Consider the following 25,054-nt stretch of genomic DNA (forward strand, 5'->3'; position numbering starts at 1 on the left):
GTTTCTGTGCTCATGGCAAGTAAATCTAGCTGTGAAATCATAATTGAAGCTTTCATTTTGGCTTTTCTATTATTACAGAAAAGTGTTAGCCATTCCTTTTATAAGGTCTAAAGATCAAATTGTACATTGCAGAGAGTTATTCAGAATAAACTTCCTCTCTTTAAGAGGAATGTGGGAACAAGTGAGGCTTCCTAGATCGCTTATTGACAATAACAATATCAAATGAAAACTAGCAAACAATTTAAACTGTTAAGTAACAACTTATGAAAACACTTACCTGAAGGACCAATGCCTTCTATAAATTTTAAGACAATAGTGTACCTATTTGGAAACATCGCTTAAATATCTAACACAAGTGTAACTTGTTTGACCAGCAAACCCAAGTGCAAACATGGCAACAAATTTAAAACATCTGATACAAAAATTTAGGTCACATGAACCAAAAAGGTATCATTGATTAACTTAGTTTGGATTTGAGTGATTTTTTTTAAAAGATTTGTTTATTTGAAATTCAGAGTGAGAGAGAGGGAGAGGTCTTCCATCTGATGGTTCACTCTCCAAAATGGCTGCAACAGCCAGTGCTGTGCTGATCCGAAGCCAGGAGCCCAGAAATTCCTCTGGGTCTTCCATGTGGGTACAGGGGCCCAGTGACTTGGGCCATCTTCTACTGCTTTCCCAGGCCAGAGCAGAGAGCTGGATCAGAAGTGGAGCAGCCAGGTCTCGAACTGGCACCCATATGGGATGCCGGTGCTTCAGGCCAGGGCGTTAACCCAATGCACCACAGCGCCAGCCCTGGAATTGAGTGATTTTACCTATAAGTTAATTAAAACAGAACTCTTAATACATTTTCCATGTAGACATTCAGTACGTGTACACATGTAACATAAACACACATAATAGAACAATAAAGCAGCTTCTGAAACAGTTTCCTAAGATAGTTAGCTGATTTTTTTTTTACTACCATCAACCAATTAGAATTACTTTCTGCTCTTAGCAATATGAATTAACCATACTTTTTAAAGTTGGAATCTGTAGAACATTATTGGCTTTATCTGTTTATGGAACTGTCCCAGAGTATTGAACACAATAGAGGTCAGGGAAAAAGAGGTCCTTTGGAATCTGAAAGGACACATTTAAACAAAGAACCAAAATGTTTTAACATTATGAGCAGAAACTCTGATTCTTAAGGTTTGGAGAATACAAAACTCTGGATGCAGAGGCTTTAGCCATGTTTACAATTATAAACTCATTAACCAACAAGAATAGGCACTTGCTTATTACTTTAATGGCCAGAGTGTTGCCAGGTTGAAGTCAGGAGCTTCTTCTGGGTCTCCCATGTGGGTGTCAGGAGTCCAAGTACTTGGGCTATCTTCTACTGCTTTTCTCAGACCATTAACAGGGAGCTGGTCAAAAGTGGAATAGCTGGGATTTGAACTGGCACCATAGAGTTTGGCAATGTAACAGGTGGCAGCCTTTTCTACTGCAACACAACACCAGCCCCCCTCTGCCTTTCAAATAAATAGAATTTTTTAAAAAGAAATGAAAAAGCCCTTAAGGTAGTAAAAGTCATCATGACTGAGCATTGGAGAATCTTTTTATGTGATCTATTTTTTAAAAGAATTATTTATATATTTGAAAGGCAGTGTTATATTGTGTGTGGGAGAGAAATTGATCTTCAGGTTTGCTCACTTCCCACATGGCTGCAATGACTGTGGCTAAGACAGGCTGATGTCACAGCCAGGAGCTTCTTTCATGTCTCTTACATGGGTGCACAAGCTATAGCACTTGGCTCATCCTGTGCTGCTTTCCCAGATGTAGTAGCAGGAAGCTGGATCACTTTGGAGCATTACTGCCTATGATACTCTTCTTGCAGTTCAAGCATGTAGAACCCATCTGGCACAATGTCTCATTTATGTGTGGGCCAATTATGACAGCTTCCAACTGTTCAAGGGTGAGGGAGGTGGGTCCTGAGATATTGTGTTAAAATAGATTTTAAGCTTTAACTCTTGGCTTAAGCTTTTGTTAGCAAAATTTATGTTGCCAGTGATAATTCCAATGGCAACTTTGGGTCTCTGGAATGCAACCAATGAAGGCATGCAGACCAACAGTAATGAGATCAACAGTCAGCACAATGATGTCCAGCTGAACTTAAATGGCTTTTACTGTTTATTAAAAGGGTGACCTGCAGTATCCTAACATCTGGACATAGACAGTAGACATTGGAGGCCATCCCCTCTGCCACATGGAGTATGCCAAGTTTTGGTCCACCATATATATAATATATATATATATACATACATACATATATATATATATAATATTTTATAAATACAAATTTCATGATTTCATAGGTACAGCTTTTGGAATATATCAGTTCTTCCTCCCATATCCATCCCCCCCCACTCCTATCCTAATTCCTACTCCCTCTCTCATCTCATTCTTCATTAAGATTCATTTTTAATTATCTTTATATACGAAGATCAATGCTATACTGAGTAAAGATTTCAACAGTATGCATCTACACAGACATTCAAAGTATAAAGTACTGTTTGAAGACAAGATTTATCATTAATTCTCATAGTACAACAAATTAAGGACAGAGGTCCTACATGAGGAGCAAGTGCACAGTGACTCCTGTTGGTTTAACAATTGACACTTGGGGCCGATGCTGTGGAACAGTGGGTTAACGCCCTGGCCTGAAGCAACAGCATCCCATATGGGTGTTGGTTCTAGTCTTGGCTGCTCCTCTTCCAATCCAGCTCTCTGCTATGGCCTGGGAAAGCAGCAAAAGATGGCCCAAACTCTTGGGCCCCTGCACCCATGTGAGAGACCTGGAAGAAGCTCCTGGCTTTGGATTGGCACAGCTTTGGCCAATTGGGGAGTGAACCACCGGATGGAAGACCTCTTTCTCTCTCTGCCTCTCCTCTCTGTATGTAACTCTGACTTTCAAATAAATAACTAAATCTTTGGAAAAAAAATTGACACTCTTATTTATGATGTCAGTGATCACCCAAGGCTCTTGTCATGAGCTTCCAAGGATATGGAAGCCTTTTGGGTCCACAAACTCCATCATTATTTAGGCAGAGCCGTAAGCAAAGCAGATGTTCTCTCCTCCCTTCAGAGAAAGGTATGTCCTTCTTTGATGGCCCCTTCTTTCCACTGAGATATCACAGAGATCTTTCATGCAGGCCATTTTGCCATAGTGTCATGGCTTTCCATGCCTGAAATGCTCTCATGAACTTTTTGTCAGATCTGAATGTCTTAAGGGCTCATTCTAAGGCCAGAGTGCTATTTAGAGTGTTCGTCATTCTATGAGTCTTTTTAATTCTATCAATTATCATTAGCAAACATTTGGTCTTATCTATGTGATCCCTTTGAAATTTATTCCTTTCTTTATGATCAGTTATGCACTTAAAATGATCATTTTAACTAGTAAGATGGCATTACCTGCCAACTTAATGGTGTTTCCTATATTAGGGAGGCCTCAGTAGCTATGCTCTGATTTTACTGTTCTATATCCGTGACCAAAGTCCTAGTAGACAACATGGTTTGGAGAATCACAGGCTCAAAGTGTATGGGAGACTATATTTCCACTATAGCACAATGAATAGCCATCTAATTTAATTTTACTGGCATATAGCAAGGTTTCAAAAGAGGTAATTTTTTGCTTGACAGCCCTGGAGAACAAATGAACAGTACAGATGATCCTGAGAATTTAGGAGGCATGTGAGCCCATAGAGTTAGGAAGTCACTGAGAATACTAAAGACAGTGCCTATAGAATTTATTTTGATTGATTTCAGTGCCTTTTGTTGGAGGAGGATCCATATAAGCTGCAATTATTTATAGCTGACAGATGGGGATAGTTAGAACTATCACATTTTTGTTAGTTAAGTCTAATGCCATAAATTTTAATGAATAGACATTGAGTTTTGGGGTTTTGGGGGGCAGTATCTTATTTTAGCTTGTGTCCTTGGATTCTATTTTCTCTAGCCAATTTGTAGCTGAAAAATTTATTTTGTTACTCACTGTATTAGATCATCTCTGATTTCAGTGAAATTTTTTGAGTATATGTGACTATTGGAAATTTAGGCAGTATGATAGTTAAGTGAGATGTGCCAAGTAAATTAGTTATTTTTCTTCTGATAAATATTTTGTAACTTTTGTGTTGAGTACCCTGCTTAAGTTTTGTGGGATCCCAAAGTAAGAATGTTATTTGAGCCACACTAGAGGGAACATCTATGAAATTTTGTGAATAACTGCAATTTTTTTTACTTTGTTTTTCTTTAGTAGAAACCTTCACTTTAAAAAAAATATGAATTTCATAAGTAAAACTTTTGGATTATAGCGGTTCTTCCCCCATATCAGCCCTCCCACCCCCAAACCATCCCAACCCTGACTCCCTCTCCCATCCCATTCTTCATTAAGAGTCATTTTTAATTATCTTTATATACAGAAGATCAACTTAATATATACTAAGTAAAGATTTCAACAGTTTGCACCCACAGACACACAAAGTATTGTTTGAATAGTATTACCATTAATTCACATAGTACAACACATTAAGGACCGAGGTCCTACATGGGGAACAAGAGCAAGATCCAAATGCCTTAAGGGCTGATTCTGAGGTTAGAGTGCTGTTTAGGACATTAGTCATTCTATGATTCTGCTGTGTGGCTTGCTTTCCATGTTGGATCGTTCTCCTTTTTAATTCTATTATTATTAGCAGACACTTGGTCTTATTTATTTGATCCTTTTGACACTTAATCCTATCTTTATGATCAGTTATAAACTAAAAATGATCACTTTAACTAGTAAGATGGCATTGGCACCTGCTAACTTAATGGGATTTGGAGTCCCATGGCAAGTTTTCAGCATTACCCTTAGGGGTAAGTTCAAGGGAACATATGCCGAGCTATACATCTCCTCCATCTTTTATACTCTTATCACTCTTATGTTTAACAGGGATAAATTTTCAGTTGGATTTAAACACATAAGAATAATTCTGTGTTAAGTAAAGAGTTCAACCAATGGTATTAAGTAGAAGAAGAAAATACTAAAAAGAATGTCCAGCATTGTGGTACAGTGGGTTAATGCCCTGGCCTGAAGCATTGGCATCCCCTATGGGTGCCAGTTCTAGTTCCTGCTGCTCCACTTCCAATACAGCTCTCTGCTATGGCCTGGGAAGGCAGTGGAAGATGGCCCAAGTCCTTGGGCCATTGCACCCATGCGGGAGACCCAGAAGAAGCTCCTGGCTCCTGGCTTCAGATTGGTGCAGCTCCGGCCATTTTGGCCATCTGGGGAGTGAACCAGTGGATGGAATACATCTTTCTCGGTCTTTACCTCTCTCTGTGGCTGTGTCTTTCAAGTAAATACAATAATTTTTTTTAAAAAATAATAAAAAGAATAAAATAGTAAGCTGTTCCTCGACAGGACAAGGGCTGATCAAGTCATTGCTTCTCATAGTGTCAGTTTCACTTCTACAGGTTTCCTTTTAGGTGCTCAGATAATTGTCACAGATCATGGAGAAAATGTGGTATTTCCCTTTGGTACTGGCTTAGTTCACTACACGTGAAGTTTTCTAGATTCCTTCACTTGTTTTTTTTTTTTTTTTAAGATTTCATTTATTTATTTGAGAGGTAGAGTTACAAACAGTGAGAGAGAAACAGAGAGAAAGGTCTTCCCTCCATTGGTTCACTCCCCAAATGGTCGCCAAAGCCAGAACTATGCCAATCCGAAGCCAGGAGCCAGGTACCCCCTCCTGGACTCCCATGTGGTGCAGGCATCCAAGTACTTGGGCCATCCTCCACTGCCGTCCCGGGCCACAGCAGAGAGCTGGACTGGAAAAGGAGCAGCCGGGAGTAAAACCCAGCACCCATATTGGATGCTGGCACCACAGGTGGAGGAACAGCCAAGTGAGCCACAGCGCTGCCCCAGAGATTCCTTCTCTTTGTTGCAAATGACTGGATTTTTTTATTGCTGTATAGTATTCCATATGGTACATATCCCAAAATTTCTTTATCTAATCTAACATTGATGGGCATTTAGGTTGATTCCATGTCTTAGCTATTGTGAATTGAGCTGCAATAAACATTGAGGTGTAGATAGCTCTTTTATTTGACAATTTAATTTTGCTTGGGTAAATTCCAAGGAATGGGATGGCTGGGTCATGTGGTAGGGCTATATTCAGATTTCTGAGGTATCTCCAAACTGTCTTCCATAGTGGCTTTATCAGTTTGCAATTTCACCAACAGCGGGTTAGTGTGCCTTTTTCCCCACATCCTTACCAGCATCTGTTGTTTGTTGATTTCTCTATGAAAGCCCTTCTAACTGGGGTGAGGTGAAACCTTATTGTGGTTTTGATTTGCATTACTGACAGCTAGTGATCCTGAACATTTTTTCATGTGTCTGTTGGCCATTTGGATTTCCTCTTTTGAAAAATGTCTGTTTAAATCCTTGGCCTTTCTCTAAATGGGTTGTTTGTTTTGTTGTTATGGAGTTTCTTAATCTTTTGTAGATTCTGGTTATTTATTAAACCTTTATTGCAAATAATTTCTCCCACTCTGTCAGTTGCCTCTTCACTTTTTCTGACTATTTCTTTTGCTGTACATAAACTTCTCAATTTGATGTAATCCTAGTTGTTAATTTTGGCTTTGGCTGCCTGTGCCTCTGGGGTCTTTTCCAAGAAGTCTTTGCCTGTGCCCATATCTTGCAGGGTTTCTCCAATGTCCTCTAATAATGTGATAGTGTCGGGTCATAGGTTTAAATCTTTAATCAAAGTTGAGTGGATTTTTGTGTAAGGTGTAAGGCAGGGGTCTTGCTTCATACTTCTGCATGTGAAAATCCAGTTTTTCTAGCACTATTTGTTGAATATGCTGTCCTTGCTCCAGAAATTGGTTTTAGCTGCTTGATCAAATATAAGTTAGTTGTAGAAGTTTGGATTGCATTATGGTGTTTCTATTCTGTTCCATTGGTCTATCAATCTGTTTTTGCACCAATATCAGGCCATTTTTTATTACAACTGCCCTGTAGTATGTGTTGAAATCCAGTATTATGATGTCTCTGGCTTTGTTTCATTGTATAAGATTGCTTTAGCTATTTGAGGTCTCCTGTGCCTCCATATGAATTTCAGCATCATGATTTCCAGGTCTGAGAAGAATATCTTTGGTATTTTGATTGGTATCTCATTGAACCTCTAAATTGCTTTTAGAAGAATGGACATTTTGATTATATTGATTCTTCCAATGTGTAAAGATGGAATAATTTTCTATTTTTTGTGTCTTCTATTTCTTTCTTTAAAGTTTTGTAATTCTCATCATAGAGATCTTTGACATCCTTGATTAAGTTTATTCCAAGGTATTTGATTTTTTTTTCTGTAGCTATTGTGAATGGGATTGATCTTAGAAGTTCTTTCTCAGCTGTGGCATTGTCTATGTATACAAAGGCTGTTGATTTTTGTGTATTCATTTTATCTTCTGCTACTTTACCAAAGTCTTCTCTGAGTTTCCATAGTCTCTTAGTGGAGTTCTTTGGATCCCTTAAAGAAAGAATCATTTCATCTGCAAATAGGGATATTTTAACTTCTCCCTTCCCAACTTATATCCCTTTGATTACTTTTCCTTTCTAAAACTTCAGTACTATATTGAATAGCAGTGGTGAGAGTGGGCATCCCTCTCTGGTACTAGATCTGAGTGGGAATGCTTCCAACTTTTCCCCATTATTTTTTTATTTTTTTATTTTTTGACAGGCAGAGTGGACAGTGAGAGAGAGAGACAGAGAGAAAGGTCTTCCTTTTTGCCGTTGGTTCACCCTCCAATGGCCGCCGCGGTAGCGCGCTGCGGCCGGCGCACCGCGCTGTTCCGATGGCAGGAGCCAGGTGCTTCTCCTGGTCTCCCATGGGGTGCAGGACCCAAGCACTTGGGCCATCCTCCACTGCACTCCCTAGCCACAGCAGAGAGCTGGCCTGGAAGAGGGGCAACCGGGACAGGATCGGTGCCCCGACCGGGACTAGAACCCGGTGTGCCGGCGCCGCAAGGTGGAGGATTAGCCTGTTGAGCCACGGTGCCGGCCAACTTTTCCCCATTAAATAGGATGATGGCTGTGGGTTTGTCATAAATTGCTTTTATTGTGTTGAGAAATGTTCCTTCACCACCCAATTTGCTTAGAACTTTTATCATGAAAGGGTGTTGTATTTTATCTAATGCTTTCTCTGCATTTATTGAAATAATAATATGGTTTTTGTTCAGCAGTTTGTTAATGTGGTATATCACATTCATTTATGAATGTTGAATCATCCCTGCATACCAGGGATAAATCCCACTTGTTCTGGGTGGATGATTTTTCTGAGGTGTTGTTGGCTTCTATTGACTAAAAATTTGTTGAGAATTTTTGGATCTATGTTTGTCAGGGAAATTGGTCTGTAATTCTCTTTCTCTGTTGCATCTTTTTCAGACTTAGGAATTAAGGGGATGCTGACTTTATAGAAAGAATTTGGGAGGATTCTCTCTCTCAATTGTTTTGAATAGCATGAGAAGAATTGGAGTTAATTCTTCTTTAAATGTCTGGTAGAATTCAGCAGTTAGTCCATCCGATCCTGGGCTTTTCTTTCTTGGAAGGGTCCTTGTTACTCTGAATTTATGTCTTAGTTATGGGTCTGTTTAGTTTTCTATGTGTCCAGGAGTATATCAGTTTCTGCTAGATTTCCCAGTTTGTTGGCATACAACTCTTTGTAGTAATTTCTCTTTCTTTCTTTCTTTCTTTCTTTCTTTCTTTCTTTCTTTCTTTCTTTCTTTCTTTCTTTCTTTCTCTTTCTTCCTTCCTTCCTTCCTTCCTTCCTCCCTTCCCTTCCCTTCCCTTCCCTTCCCTCCCTCCATCCCTCCCTCCCTCCCTTCTTTCTTTCTTTCTTTCTTTCTTTCTTTCTTTCTTTCTTGGACAGGCAGAGTTAGACAGTGAGAGAGAGAGACAGAGAGAAAGGTCTTCCTTCCATTGATTCACTCCCCAATTGGCTGCTATTGCTGGCGCACTGCACCCATCCAAAGCCAGGAGCCAGGCGCTTCCTCCTGGTCTCCCATGTGGGTGCAGGGCCCAAGCATTTGGGCCATCCTCCACTACCCTCTCGGGCCAAAGCAGAGAGCTGGACTGGAAGAGGAATGACTGGGACAGAACCAGTGCCTCAACCAGGACTAGAACCTGGAGTGCCAGCAATGCAGGTGGAGGATTAGCCTAGTGAGCTGTGGTGCCAGCCTCTTTGTAGTAATTTCTGATGACTCTTTTTCTGTTGTTACATTTCCTTTTTCAACTCTAATTTTATTGATTTCAGTCTTCTCTCTCCTTTTTTTGGTTAGTTGGGCCAATGGTGTGTCAATTTTGTTTATTTTTTCAAAAAACTAGCTCTTCATTTTGCTGATCTTTTGTATTGTCTGTTTAGATACAATTTTGTTGACTTAATCTCTAATTTCAATTATTTCTTTTCTCTTACTGGTTTTTGGTTTGGTTTGCTGTTGTTTTTCTAGATCCTTGAGATGCAATGATAGCTAATTTATTTGGTGCCTTTCCAATTTCTTGTTGTAGGGACCTATTGCTATAAAATTTCCTCTTTTTTTTTTTTTGACAGGCAGAGTGGATAGTGAGAGAGAGACAGAGAGAAAGGTCTTCCTTTGCCGTTGGGTCACCCTCCAATGGCCGTTGTGGCTGGCGCATCTCACTGATCTGAAGCCAAGAGCCAGGTGCTTCTCCTGGTCTCCCATGCGGGTGCAGGGCCCAAGCACTTGGGCCATCCTCCACTGCACTCCCTGGCCATAGCAGAGAGCTGGCCTGGAAGAGGGGCAACCGGGATAGAATCCGGCGCTCCAACTGGGACTAGAACCCGGTGTGCCGTCGTCGCAAGGTGGAGGAAACTTTCCTCTTAACACCGGTTTTGCTGTATTCCATAAGTTTTGTCATCTTCATTTGTTTCCAGAAATTTTCTGATTTCTCTTTTGATTTCTCCTGTGACCCACTGTTAATTCAGGAACATGTTGTTCAGTCTCCATGTGTTTGCATATGCTCTAGAGATTCCTGAGTTGCTGATATCCAGCTTCATTCAAAGAGGTATGATTTTGATTTTTTTGAATTTGCTGAGATGCTTTATGGCCTAGTATGTGGTTAATCCTAGAGAAAGTCCCACGCACTGCTGAGAAAAATGAGTATTCTGCAACTGTAGAATGAAAAGTTCTGTAGATATGTGTTAGGTCTATTTGGTCTATAGTGTCAATTAAATCTTCTATTTCCTTGTTGATTTTCTGTCTGGTTGATCTGTTCATTCCTGAAAGTCGAGTATTGAAGTCGCCCAAAACTATTGTACTAGAGTCTAAGTCTCCCTTTAAATCCCTTAGCATATCTTTTAAATAGCCCAGTGTCCTGTAATTAGGTGCATATACATTTATATGAGTTACATCTTCCTTGGGAATTGATCCTTTAATCATAGTGCCCTTCTTTGTCTCTTGTAACAGTTTTTGTGTTAAAGTCTATTTTTCCTGATATTAAGATGCTACATCAGCTCTTTTTTGGTTTCTGTTGGCATGAATATCTTTTTCCAACCTTTCATTTTCACTCTGCTGGCATCTTTGTTGATAATATGTGTTTCTTATAAGCAGCAAATAGATTTTTTTAATCCATTCAGGCAGTCTGTGCCTTTTAACTGGGGAGTTGAAGGCCATTTACATTCAATGTGACTATTGATAAGTGATGACTTTTCCCTACTGTTTTTCCAAAAATATTCCTAATTTATACTTTGATCAGCTTTGATTTTTTACTGAGTGATTTTCTTCCTTTATTTTCTTTCGTATTGATGACCATGTTTCTGTGTTTCTTAAGCATTTTTTTGCAGGACTGGGTGGTTGGTGACAAATTCTATCAATTTCTGTTTGCTATGAAAGATCTTTATTTCAACTTCATTCACAACTGAGAGCTATGCAGGATATAATATTTTGTGCTGACAGTTTTTTTTTCTCTTAGGACTTGGTCTAAATCTCATCGCTCTCTCCTAGCCTGTAAGGTTTCTGATAAGGAGTCTGCTGTGAATCTAATTGGAGATCCTTTGAAAGTAATCTGGTGTTTCCCTCTTGCACGTTTTAGAATCTTCTCTTTAAATTTCACTGTGGTGAGTTTGATTACAATGTGTCATGGTGAGGATCTTTTCTGGTCTTGTCTATTGGGAATTCCGTGTGCTTCCTGTACTTTAATGTCCCTTTCTTTCTCCAAACCTGGGAAGTTTTCTGCTAGTATTTTACTAAAAAGGCCTTCTAATCCTTTCTATCTCTTCAAGCTTTCAGGAACTCCAAGAACCCAAATGTTGCTTTGTTTTGTTTTGTTTTGTTTGTAGTATTCTGTAGATTCCCAATAGTATTTTTTAGATTTCTAATTTCTTTTTCTTGTCTTTGGTTTGACTATACTTTCTTATACTTTCTCTCCTAAGTTCAATATTCTCTCTTTTGCCCCACTGATTATGTTTTTAAGGCTCTCCACTGCATTTATTTTTTCTATTGATTTTTTCATTTCATTTTGATTTTTCTTTATGATCTCCATTTCATGTTCTATTGAATTCATCATTTCATGTTGATTCCCCCTTAGGATCTCAATTTCATGGGTGAGATATTTTTTCATGTCCTGCATGGATTTCAGTAGTTCTTGTGTTTGCTTTTGATTACTTATATGTAATCTTATATTCAATTTTTTGAGTTCCATTTCTTAGATTTATTCTATCTCATTCTCTTCATAATCTAATATTAATGTGTTATGTTCTTTTGAAAGCATCATGTTGTCTTCCTTGTTCTTGTTTCTTGGATTATTGCATATATTTTTCAGCATTTGTGGAGATATCCATTGGTTTCTTCTTTTTTTTCTTCCACTGAGACAGCTTTTATTGTACTATGACTCTGTAGTTAAGTGGGTTTTCTGATTTCTGTGACTCTCTAGATGCTGTACTGGGAGTGGCCAGAGAGTTCTGTTCAGTTCTCCATAGTTAAGGGCATGCCTAAGGTGACACACCCAGTTTTGGAGTGTTAAATCTTCTCTCTTTTTAAACCAGAAGGTAAATATATTCTGCACAACTGAACTCTTCTCCTCAATGGAGACCAGTGCCTGAGCGTTAGCCTCAATGGGTATAATATCCATCTGCTCTGTCCCAAGGACCACACAAAGGATTGGTGCAGTCCTCAGTATAAGTTCAGATTCCCCAACAATGTCTCTCAGCAGGAATCCAGGAACTCCTGAGCTTATGGCATCTCCCACTGAGACTGCTTAAATTCCCAGCCACACCATGAATTCTCCCACACACCCTCAGTTTTTTTTTTTCACAGTCCCAGTTCAGAAGCTTCACACAGTTACAAGCTCCTAGCCCCCTGTTATTCTTCCCACCAGAGTCAGGAGTCTCCACTCAGTTGACTACCGGGCACAGATGTGAGCTGATACAGCTGGTACATATGTCCACAATGGCACCCACTCTGTTGGCTTGTCACAGTACACTTTTGTAAAGTGAGCAGAGAGAGAGAAATGTGTCCATCCTGTCCTTTTTTTTCTCCTCTAGTTTGGCTGATGCACATTTTGCCATGGGGCTTCATTCCCTCTCGGCTCTTCCTGTCATTTTTTTGCCAGTGGCTTGGGCTTCTGTGGTCTGATCTCACCTCACTTTCCAGCACTAGTGCATAAGCTCTTGGCTGTTGGAGTCCCAAACTGTGGGCACTCACAACCTCCACATAGGTCCATTGTGTCCCTCTAATTTCCATAGAGTTTCCTATGTCATTTTTTTTCCTAAGTCTTCCCTGAGACTACAATATATCCACTTTTTTAAACTATCTTTTCTTGGGCTGGAGCAGGAGCTCCCTCTCTATTCCGCCATCTTGGAACCTCCTACTAGTTGAAAACTGACCTCAAATTTTAGTCCTTTTGGAATCCTAAAATAGTCAATTTCACTCTGTGGTTATCATTCTCTTCATATCACAATGACTATATTTTTCATTCTTACTTTAGTGCTAATCAAGTATTAGAGCTCTCTTATTGACTAAGTGCTTGATATTACCATTGCCAGTCATTACTCAGAAGGTACATTTAAGACACATGGATGCCAGCACCGTGGCTCACTAGGCTAATCCTCTGCCTGCGGCACTGGCACCCAGGTTCTAGTCCCAGTTGGGGTGCTGGATTCTGTCCCAGTTGCTCCTCTTCCAGTCCAGCTCTCTGCTGTGGCCCAGGAAGACAGTAGAGGATGGCCCAAGTGCTTGGGCCCTGCACCCACATAGTAGACCAGAAGGAAGCACCTGGCTCCTGGCTTCAGATTGGCACAGTGCACCAGCCATAGTGACCATTTGGAAGGTGAACCAACAAAAGGAAGGCCTTTCTCTCTGTCTCTGTCTCTGTCTCTCTCTCTAACTCTGCCTGTCAAAAATAAAAAATAAAAAAATTTTAAAAAGACCCATGGAGAGAAAATTATTTGTTAAAGTCCAATCAACAACAACTGAGTGTGGCCTTTCCACTTTCTCTCTTCTCACGACTCACCTCAGAATCTTCATCTGCAGTTACAAACTGAGCAACTCCTATTGTCAGAGGTATGTGGCTACCACTACAGGGAGCAATAACTCTTGAAAAGGACAAGGGAATCCACTACTTCATGGTACCATTCTAGTTCATTAGTATCTGCAACTTCATCTTCTGTTTAAGTTGTATGATGCCAAGAACTAAGTAATAATTTGCTTTTGGGTCTGACTGAGGTGAAGTTACTTAAGATGGAAGCTCAAGACTGAGGTCTCCCAATTTGTAGAATAAAGTCATTGAGAGGCAATTACCAGATCAGAGATGGTACAGAAATTTGAACAGCATAATTTGTACATTGTACTTAGAAAACAAAAATGACCAATAGCTGTGGGCCAAGAGTCAATGCCCATGACACTACCAGTCAGATCGAGAAGAATTTGATAATAATTTCATGCCTATTCTCATTTAGACAGGAAAACAAGGAAAAGTAGATCTTTAACACACTTATTTTGTCTCATTGCCTAATTTGTGGGAGAAACCAGAAATTAAGTGCAGATCTAAAAAAATATTTTGTTAGATATATACAGATAATCAGTTGGGCTGATGAATAGATGAATTTCAGGAACTTTTGGGAAAGAAATATCAGATAGTACGATTTAAAATATTCATAAAGATATTAGAGAATACTCACCCTGTTTTCCAGCCATACTAACCCACTAAATGTATTAAAATAATTTTCCTCACTGGGAAGTATAATCCATTGATGGCCAACAAATTGTTTTTGTAGGAAAGATCAAGTGTAATTTTAAAGGATTAAAAATGTGTTATTCAGGACTATTAATTGCTTCAATGAAGATTTTAAGTTAAAAAGAGTAAGGCAGGGACAGGCTGAGGTCAGGATCCAGAAGCTTTATGTGGGTCTCCCACATTGTAGCATTTGCCCAACTTCTACATGAGATTGTGAAGTGGTGTTAACTGTATAAATTTTCATGTAATTCAGATTTCTCCCCAACTCACACAGTATGTATCAGCATTGGGTGTAGGACAAATCTGAAAACATAAAGCTTTACAAATAGCCATTTGATTTTTATTTCTGTTTCAGTATTTTGGGATGAGCTCAGCTGGGCAGTTTATATTTTCATTCTGGGACCAGAAATAAGGGTTCAGTCATCTGAGGGATGGATTGAGGCTGGAATCTTAGAGCTGGCTTCTTTTAGATGTCTGGTAGTTTGTGGCGAATCTTGGCTAGATTCTATCTCTTCAACCGGTAGGTCCCAGGGTTTTCCAGAAGATAACTGTCAAAAAGGAAAATCTGAGAAGGCAAATGCTTTATAAAATATCTGTTTCTATTTACTGATATATCATGGGGTAAAGTGAATTAAATTGTGAGTTCCAGGGTCTTGTGAAGGGATGGATATAAGGAATGGCATTATTTGGAATCATTAATGGTACAGTGTACTGCATTAAATATACATTATGTATACTTGTTCCAATGCAATTTTGGCCAAAAATGTGAAGCTGTAAATTGCATACTTTCTATAGAATTTCACATCTCCACAATGAAGCTGATGTTTTCTCAGTTAATATATTCTTTGCTCTTTATTTATTCTATCATTTTCTTTTTTTCCCACAGTTTAATGTAGAAGCAAACCAGAGGAGTTTTCTTTTAACTCCTTCCATTCACCTTCTGTTCCAGGTATCATTCTGGGCACCTCCATATATTTCCAGGAGCAAAGAAAATTAATATATCACCTGTAAGTGGTTTTCTTTTTGTAAAAGATTAATTAATTTTTTTTATTTGAAAGCAAAATTTACAAAGATGGAGGGGGGAGAGGTCTTCCATCTGCTGGTTCACTCCCCAAGTGTCTGCAATGGGCAGTGCTGAGCTGATATGAAGCCAGAAGCCAGGAGCATCTTCCAGGTTTCCCATGTGAGTGTAGGGGCCCAAGGACTTGGACCATCTTCCACTGCTTTGCCAGACACAATTTTAGGTAATTGAATCAGAAGTGGAGCAGCTGGGACATGAACTGGTGCCCATACGGAATGCCAGCACTGTAGGCACCACAGTGCTTTCCCCTGTAATTGGTTTTCTTAATTATTCCTCAGCTTGTTGTCATTTTTTATTTTAGGAGATGTGTAATAGTTTATTAATTAAAATGGAAAAATAAGCATAGAGTTTATTCTCAAGGAATACACACAAATAAGATTACTGATGAATTTGGAATGACTATGAAACATAGTCATCTAAGATAACATTTTGAGTTGAAACTTAGAGTACATTATGCTAATTTTGGGGGGTCATGCTGTCCAAAACAGTCTTTATTGTCACATAGATGATGTAGTGGGCAGTGTTTAGTGCCACCCTGGAAATAAACACTTAACATTCTGCAAGGGTAAGAGTTACTTAATGCTAAAACACAAATTAGTTAAATTTGTTTTTGAATTGTTAGGATAATGCAGTCCTTAATAATTTTGAGGAGCTGAACTGGATTCAGGGATAGGCTAAGGAATGTGTGCAGAAAAGAATCTACTGCAGGTTGTTTTTTATGATTTGTTTATTTATTTGAAAGGCAGAGTTACAGAGATTGGGAGAGACAAGGAGAAAGAGATACACCTTCCATCTATGGGTTTATCCCCAAATGGCCACAGTAGCCAAGACTGGGCCAGGCCAAATCCAAGAGCCTGGAACTTCATCTGAGTCTCCCACATTGATGGAAGGGACCCAAATATTCAGGCCATCTTTCATTGTTCTTTCGGCACATTAGCAGAGAGCTGGATTGGAACTCAATTAGCCAGGACTCAAATTATCTGTTCACATGGATTGTCAGCATTGCATGTGGGGGCTTAACCTGCCACACCACAATGTTGCTGCTTACTGTAGGTTCTTAAACAAATCTCTATGAATTTCTTTCAGTAAGTCACAAATGCATATTGTACTGCAGATTTTCCCAAGCTCTGATTTTGGGCAAGTAATTACATTGTTTTCATTTTAATTTGGCATAATGTATTTTTTATATTTAAGCTTCAATTTTATTTGAAGCCACAGAATTGGAAACCATGTAATATCTTTATTTTTTTAATGGAAACCTTTTATTTAATGAGTACAAATTTCATAAGGAAAACTTTAGGAATATAGTGATTATTCCCACCATACCTGCCCTCCCACCCTCACTCCCTCCGCACTTCCTCATCCCTCTCCTATTCCCATTCCCATTCTCCATTAAGATTCATTTTCAATTAACTTTATACACAGAAGACTAATTCTGCCGGCGCCGTGGCTCACTAGGCTAATCCTTCACCTTGCGGCGCCGGCACACCGGGTTCTAGGCCCGGTTGGGGCACCGATCCTGTCCCGGTTGCCCCTCTTCCAGGCCAGCTCTCTGCTGTGGCCAGGGAGTGCAGTGGAGGATGGCTCAAGTGCTTGGGCCCTGCACCCCATGGGAGACCAGGAGAAGCACCTGGCTCCTGCCATCGGCTCAGCGCAGTGCACTGGCCGCAGTGCGCTACCGCGGCAGCTATTGGAGGGTGAACCAATGGCAAAAGGAAGACCTTTCTCTCTGTCTCTCTCACTGTCCACTCTGCCTGTCAAAAAAAAAAAAGACTAGTTCTATACTAAGTAAATATTTCAATGATTTGTATGTACACACACAGACACACACACATACAAAATATAAAAAAAAACTATTTGGGAATAAGTTTTACAGTTAATTCTCATAGTACAATTCATTGACAGAGGTCTTGCATGGAAAGTAAGTACACAGTGACTCCTGCTGTTAATTTAAAAATGAACACTCTTATTTATGATGTCAGTGATCACCTGAGGCTCTTGACATGAACTGCCAAGGCTATGGAAGCCTTTTGAGTTCACAGTCTCCACCAGTGCTCTAATGTATTTTCATTTCTTCAAATGTTTCTCAGTAGAATAATCAGAGACAAAGCCAAAAGCTATTTTCTGTTCTATGTCTTACTTGAATCTTCTCTCTTGTTTAAAATTATTTATGAGCTTGATAGAAAAAGAAGTTGATGGAGCCTGAGAGAGATAAATAGCTCTCATGCACTTAGTTACTCCTTAAATAACCATACCAACCAGAAGTAGGGCAAGACTGAAGCCAGGAGTCAGGAATGGAGTCTAGTCCTCCCTCATTGATAGCATCACCAGTGCTTCACCAGATCTGCATTAGCTGGGAGCTGGAAACTAGAGCTGGCACTGGAAATCCAACCTGGGCACTCTGAGGAAGAGTATCTTGGTTGGCATCAAAAACACTAAGCTAAATGCTTGCCCTCTCTTAAATAATTTTTTCTCTGCCATATTTCAAGTGACTGTGCATGGTGGTTTCCTGGAAATTCTTCTCTGTTCATTCCCATCATAGATGATTTCTAGACTTTTTCCTTGAACACATCTATATTCTCCTTAACATAGCTCATTCAAGAGTCAACATTTTCCCCCTTTCAGCCTGCTGTGCAATTCCCTTTGATAGACATGGCCCTTTGTGATCTGAAACTCCTATTTCCCTTCAGCTTGGGCATTTTTCACTGTCTTTAGACCATAGGTTGACTCCCTGTCGAATGCCTCTCTGTTGCTGTCCAAATGCTCAACAAGTCTAAAATGAAATCATATTATTCCTTCTTCCTTCATACCCGTATACTAGATACACAACTGAAAGTCTGTGTTGTGACAGAGTTGAGATGTTGACCAGAAGTCTTCAATTACAGGTGATGATAGCATTTGAAGACCTGGCTGTGTACTTTACGTGGGAGGAATGGCAGAACATGAACAATGCTCAGAAAATGCTGTACAGAGATGTGATGCTGGAGACCTACAGCAGCCTCTTCTCCTTGGGTGAGTGACAGCCATCACTCAAAGGTAATAGTTTCTTGCTATTTGACAAACAAATGAACACTTTATAAAGTTTAGTGATGGTCAGGTATAGAATTTGTGAGTCCATGAGTAATATGAATGTCTACCATCTAAGAAAGGTTTCAAATTGGAACATTTGTTGCATAGCTCATGAACCAAGGTATGTTCCTTAAATAACCCAAGATAGTGATTTCACAGTCTTACATTGTTCCCATTAATAGGGCATTGCACTACCAAACCTGACTTGATCTTCAAGTTGGAGCGAGGAGCAGAGCCATGGATGGTGGAAGAATGCCTGAATCAAAGCCTTCCAGGTCAGTCTGCACATAATGGGCAGGGAGGCCAAGGCAGAGAGAGTGCAGCAGATGTTGACTGGTGCTGTTTCCATGAATTTTTTCCAAGTCTTACTCCTGAGGACAGCTGGTTTTGTGTATCAGACACATGTATTCTGGAATATCTAGAGTATCTATTCTATTTCTATCTCTAATTCTTTTATTCTTGGTGAACATGAATATCTAGGTTAGATACAAATTCTAACTTGTCATTTTCTACACTTCTATATCTTTCATTCCTTGTTAATTTGACAACTTATAAAAACTTGTTTCTTACTCATTGCTCAGATTGATTTCCCACTCATGGTTTTGGCCAGAAACAAAACTTGCTATTTTAAGCATCTTAGGACTAAACCAATAAATGTGGACTCTCCATTTCTTTGTCTCTTTCTCTCTCTCTTTTTTCCCATTCTTTGTGCCTGTCAAATAAATAGGAAAATTATAGGTTGTTGGAAACATTTGAAGAATGATCCTGTGGCTGGCAACCCTCTGTTTCATTCCCTCTTTGTGTCTCATTCTCTGTCTCTCTGACTCTCAGGTAAGTAAATAAGTAAAAAGTAAGAGATGGCTGGAAGTACACCTCCCTGCTGTGACATCAGAAATCATGACATTAAGCAGGAACTTGTATAGGAACATGAGAATAAGTGATCCTACACTCACTATGAAAGTGATGAGATTCTGAGACCCAAGGTTGAGTAACCTCATGGATTTATGTTGAGTGGCTCAGATTTGTTAAAGAGTAGAGTTTGAAGTATAAATTCTCTCTTATTTTTCAGTATCACTTAAAAACAAACAAAAAGAAAAGAAAGGCCCAGGAAATGGAGTTTTCTGTGAAAATAGGGGACAACTAATCAAAAGCCTCCAGAATCACAAATTGTCACAGAATATAGAAGAATTGAGAAGAGATAACCAGGGCTGGTGATTTCAGAATGACATATAAAACACTTTTCAAAGAAGGTCAACATATCCTGGATTGCAGAAACAGGCTCTTTAAACAGGTAGAGGGGCCAGCACCGTGGCACAGCAGGTTAAAGCCCTGGCCTGAAGTGCTGGCATCCCATATGGGTGCCAGTTCTAGTCCTGGCTGCTCCTCTTCTGATCCAGCTCTTTGTTATGGCCCAAGATAGCAGTAGAAGACGGCTCACATCCTTGGGTCCCTGCACCCACATGGGAGACCCAGAAGCTCCTGGCTCCTTGCTTTGGATCAGCACAGCTTCAGCTGTTGGAGCCAACTGGGGAGTGAACCAGTGGATGCAAGATCTCTCTCTCTCTCTCTACCTCTCTTCATAACAATATCTTTCAAATAAATAAAATAAATCTTTAAAAAATAAAAATAAAAAATTAAACTGGTAGGGAGTGTATACCCAAGGCAGTATATTAGGACTTTGTACCTGTTGTAGTTCTGAGAAGCTGAAGATGTCAGGTCTCCTTAGGAATATGGGGAAGCTGCCACTGAATGCAAATAAAAGTGGAATTTTTCATTTGAAAAAATCCCATGAATGCTGTTTCCCTGGGAAGATTGAATATGAGAAAAGCATTTATTCAAATCTTATTCCTCAAATGTGGTCCTGCCTAGAGTATAGACACTTTTCATTTATTTTAAAGATTTATTTCATTTATTTGAAAGACAGAGTTACAAAGAGAGGTAGAGCCAGAGAGAGAGAGAGAGAGAGAGAGAGAGAGAGAGAGGTCTTCCATCCACTGGTTCACTCCCTAATTAGGTGAAATGGCCAGAGATGAGCCAATCTGAAGCCAGGAGCCAGGAATCTCTCCTAGTTCTCTCACATGGGTGCAGGGGCCAAGGATCTGGGCCACCTTCTACTTCTTTCTCAGGCCACAGCAAAGAGCTGGGTCAGAAGTGGAGCAGCCAGGGCTCAAACCGGTGCTCATATGAGATGCCAGTGCTGCAGGCCAGGGATTTAACTTGCTGCACCACAGAATTGGCACCACATTTCATTCTTCTCCATCTGCAAGTAAATGAAAAATTAAACCTTCCCATATTTATGGTTGAAACATCGGAGAAGCACAAAATACACACTTGTTATAAAAATATGCTGGAAAAAAAGACCAGGGAATAATTGGCTGCTAGCCAATTGGTGAATATTTCTACTAAATATTTGTTCATTTTTTAAAAATCTTCTGTAGTTGTTTCATCTTTGTGAAAGGCAATGACAGTGAGAGGGGAAGAAGATCTATTAGCTCATTCTCCAAATGCCAGCAAAACTTAGGTCTTACTGGTCTGAAACCAAAAGTATGGAATTCCATTTAGTTTTCTCTGATGTATTGCAAGGTCCTAAGCATATGACCCATCATTTGTTGCCTCCCAGTTTACATAAGTAGAGAGCTATGTTGGAAGCAGAGTAGCCACAGCTCAAGCTGTCATTTTGTTATGCAGGCATCCTAAGCAGTATATTAACACATCTGACCACAAAAGCCATTCTGCCATACTTGTTAAAAATTCAGGTAGTAAGTCTGGTGCTGTGGCTCACTAGGCTAATCCTCCACCTGTGGCACCAGCACCCCGGGTTCTAGTGTCCCAGTTGGGGCACTGTTTCTGTCCCAGTTGCTCCTCTTCCAGTCCAGCTCTCTGCTGTGGCCCAGGAAGGCAGTGGAGGATGACCCAAGTGCTTGGACCCTGCACCTGCATGGGAGACCAGGAGAAAGCACCTGGCTCATGGCTTCAGATTGGCGTGGTGCACCAGCTGCAGTGTGCCAGCTGTAGCAGCCATTTGGGGGGTGAACCAATGGAAGGAAGACCTTTCTCTCTCTTTCTCACTGTCTAACTCTGCCTGTCCCAAAAAAAAAAAAATTCAGGTAGTAAACAGGATCATGAGTAAACATTGGTAAGTCTATTGGTACAATTGAATATATTAATATGTTAAGGAGAAAAAAAATAATGGTCATAACTAAGTAACTTGTACTTATTTTGATAAAATCTTATGCCACTTGTTTAACAAGTAACTTCATTTCTTTACATGAGTATGCCAGGAGAAACAGTTACATGTGATTCTGTGATGTGGTTATTTTTTTCTCATTTCAGTTGCCATGAAAAGAGATGACCTGATTTGGACAAACCAGGAAAATCAGGACAAAATTCTGAGTCAACATGTTATGAAAAATAAAACATCAACTCTCAAGAGAATTGAATTAAGAAAAAAACTTCATTTAAGTTCAAGCCATGTTCCAAATCTGATTAGCAAAAAGGGAAACTTTTTAAGAATGAAACCTGAGGAATGCAATGGATGTCACAACATGTATCCCCTCAGTGGGCCTGATCAACTACAAGCTGGTAAAAAATGTGATGCCACTAAGGTACCTGGGAAGTCACTCCAGTTCTGTGAGCCTATTAGTCAGCATCACAAGAGTCAGACTGTGAAGAACACACTTGAAAATATTGGACCAGGGAAAGTCTTCACAAGGGAGAATATATCTGTAAATCTGAAAGGATTCATATGGAAGAAACCTGTAATACATCAACTGTCACTGTTGAAAAGACAAATAAAAAAGACTTTCTATAAAAATTCTAATCTTAGTATGCATCAAAAAACCCATGCAAGAGAAAAAGTATATGAAAATATTAGGTATGTGGATCCCAACACTTACCAATCACATCTTGCAATAAATCAGAGACCACATACAGGGAAAAAACCCTATGCATGTAAACCTTGTGAAAAATCATTCGATTGTAAGTGCTGTCACAACATCCATTACAGTACTCACATACAGGAAAACCGCAATGTGTGTAATGAATATGGAGAGCCCACTTATCAGACGTCAGATCTCATTACACAAAAGAAAATTCACAAACAGAGGAGGCCACATGAATGTAAAGAATATGGAAAAGCCACTTTCCAGAAATCATACTTCATAACACATCAGAGAATTCACACAGGGGAGAAAACTTATGAATATCATGACTGTGGGAAAGCCTTTGGCCATAAGCCACACCTTATAAGGCATCAGAAAATTCACACAGGAGAGAAACCTTATGAATGTAATGACTGTGGAAATGCCTTTCGCAATAAGTCAGAACTCAGAATGCATCAGATAACTCACACAGGGGAGAAACCTTATGAATGTAATGCCTGTGGGAAAGCCTTTGGCCGGAAGTCAAGCCTCATAATTCATCAGAGAATTCACACAGGGGAGAAACCTTATGAATGTAATGACTGTGGGAAAGCCTTTGGCTTTAATTCAGTCCTCAGCAAACATCAGAGAATTCACGCGGGGGAGAAACCTTATGAATGTGATGACTGTGGAAAAACCTTTGACTGTAAGTCAGCCCTCAGTAGACATTAGAGAATTCACACAGGGGAGAAACCTTATGGATGTAATGACTGTGGAAAATCCTTTTGCTGTAAATCATATCTTATTGCACATCAGAAAATTCACACAGGGGAGAAACCTTATGAATGTAATGACTGTAGAAAATCCTTTTGTTCTAAATCACATCTCATTACACACCAGAGAATTCACACAGGGGAGAAACCTTATGAATGTAACGACTGTGGAAAAGCCTTTGGCTTTAAGTCAGTCCTCAGCAAACATCAGAGAATTCACACAGGGGAGAAACCTTATGAATGTAATGACTGTGGAAAAGCCTTTGGCCTCAAGCCACAGCTCATAAGGCATCAGAAAATTCACACAAGGGAGAAACTATTTATGTGATGACTGTGAAAAGGCCTTCGGCCATAAATCACAACTCAAAATGCATCAGAGAATTTACATAGGGGAGAAGTCTCATGAATGTAATGACTGTAGAAAAGCCTTCAGCCAGAAGTCAAACCTCATAATGCATTGGAGAATTCACACACAAGAGAAAATCATTCATGTAATGACTAGAAAATCCTTTTGCTATAAATCACAACTCATGAAACACCAGAGAATTCACACAAGGGAGAAACGTTATGAATGTTACAGTGTGGGAAAGTCTTTGGCCATAAGTCACATCTCATAATCCATCATAGAATTCACACAGGAAGGAATCTTATGAATGCAATGACCATGGAAAATCCTTTTGCTATAAATCATAACTCATGACACATTGGAGAATTCACACAGGGAGAAACCTCATGAACCCAGAAACTGGAATAGCCTCTGGCCAGAAGTCGAACCTCATATTACATGAAATAATTCACATGAGAGAAGCTTTATGAATATAATGACTCTGAAAGGCCTTTGGCCATAAGCCATAGCTAATAATCTATCAGAATTCACAGAGGAGAGAAATTTCATGAATGGTGCTCAAATTCTGGAGGTAACTGAAGTGTATTAAATAGATGAGCACAATCTCTGGTGGTAGAAGTCAAAATAATGATCTGGAAAGCTGGGCAGAGTGCTAGTAGGATCAACAACAGATTGATCAGGTAGCTTCCTGATACAGATCTAAGTATTAATATATGGGAATTCTTTCCTTAACAACATCAGTGTTGGAAAATACATGATGTGCACCTTTAGAAGCCATTTCTTAAGTCTAGGTGGAATGCCTTTTGTGTGTGTGTGTTTTTCCAATGTTTTCAATCACTAATGCCTCAATATATTTCTATAATCTAAAGCTCATTGGCATACATTCTATTTACAAATAATCCTGAGTGGCAGGAAGAGGACAGTTATTTTCAGAAATCCTCTAATATCTCAGAATTTTAATTTTGGTGTTTGATTCCTCCATAGATTATGGCTTCCATTGAGTGAGGCACTGGTTAGTTTGCTGACTGGTGCTGCCATGATCTCTCATTCTGGGAAATTGTGCATTTTCTGGCTTAGTATTGTTTTCCTCTATTCTGAAAGAGTTGCTGGTTTTCTGTATGGGCTTTCTGTAATTATATAGGACTTGATCTGAATAGGGGATGTTTTGATCTGGTTGGATTTCTTTACATCTTATTTTTACATCTTATTTTTCTTTTCCTCCATAACAGGATTGAGACTGTAGCACATGAGTGATTTATTTAGGACTTGAGGCCAAAGAGTGAAGACATAAAAAACATGAGGAGGGGGAGCAAGTTCACAGAAGAAAGTGCTGCTGAGTAGGTGGCTAATGTGAGCCAGTTGGTCTTTATATATTGAACTATGTGGTGCCAAGATATTGCTGTCAACTGATCTCCTGAGATTTGGAATCTGCGGCCATTGTGTATCACTGGATATTTTCTCTATCTTTTCATAATCTTAACTTGAGTAAGCAGTAAGAGAGACTGGAATATTCAATACAAATTAAGAAAAGAGCTTTGTACGTTTGTTATACTAAAATGTGCTGGTCAATGAAGAACAGATCATAGAGGTCCACTCAGTAGAAACACAGTTGGTCACAAGAGTGAATGAATGGAAAATTGTGAACAAGCTTTATATTGTGCATTTATGTTT

General features: G+C 39.5%; 1 protein-coding gene across 1 annotated transcript in view; it reads left to right on the forward strand.

Moving 5' to 3' along the window:
- LOC133755246 (zinc finger protein 345-like) overlaps window positions 1–23,843 on the forward strand; it is a 39,903-nt gene extending 16,060 nt beyond the window's left edge. Inside the window, 5 exon segments of the mRNA XM_062185438.1 lie at window positions 18,187–18,347; window positions 18,587–18,679; window positions 21,738–23,343; window positions 23,345–23,610; window positions 23,613–23,843. Of these exon segments, the coding sequence (XP_062041422.1) occupies window positions 18,187–18,347; window positions 18,587–18,679; window positions 21,738–23,343; window positions 23,345–23,610; window positions 23,613–23,737 (2,251 nt within the window). The 3' untranslated portion in view covers window positions 23,738–23,843.
- Window positions 23,844–25,054: the final 1,211 nt, after the last annotated feature.

Source organism: Lepus europaeus, unplaced genomic scaffold, assembly GCF_033115175.1.
Source record: "Lepus europaeus isolate LE1 unplaced genomic scaffold, mLepTim1.pri SCAFFOLD_3_1, whole genome shotgun sequence".
NCBI lineage: Eukaryota > Metazoa > Chordata > Mammalia > Lagomorpha > Leporidae > Lepus > Lepus europaeus.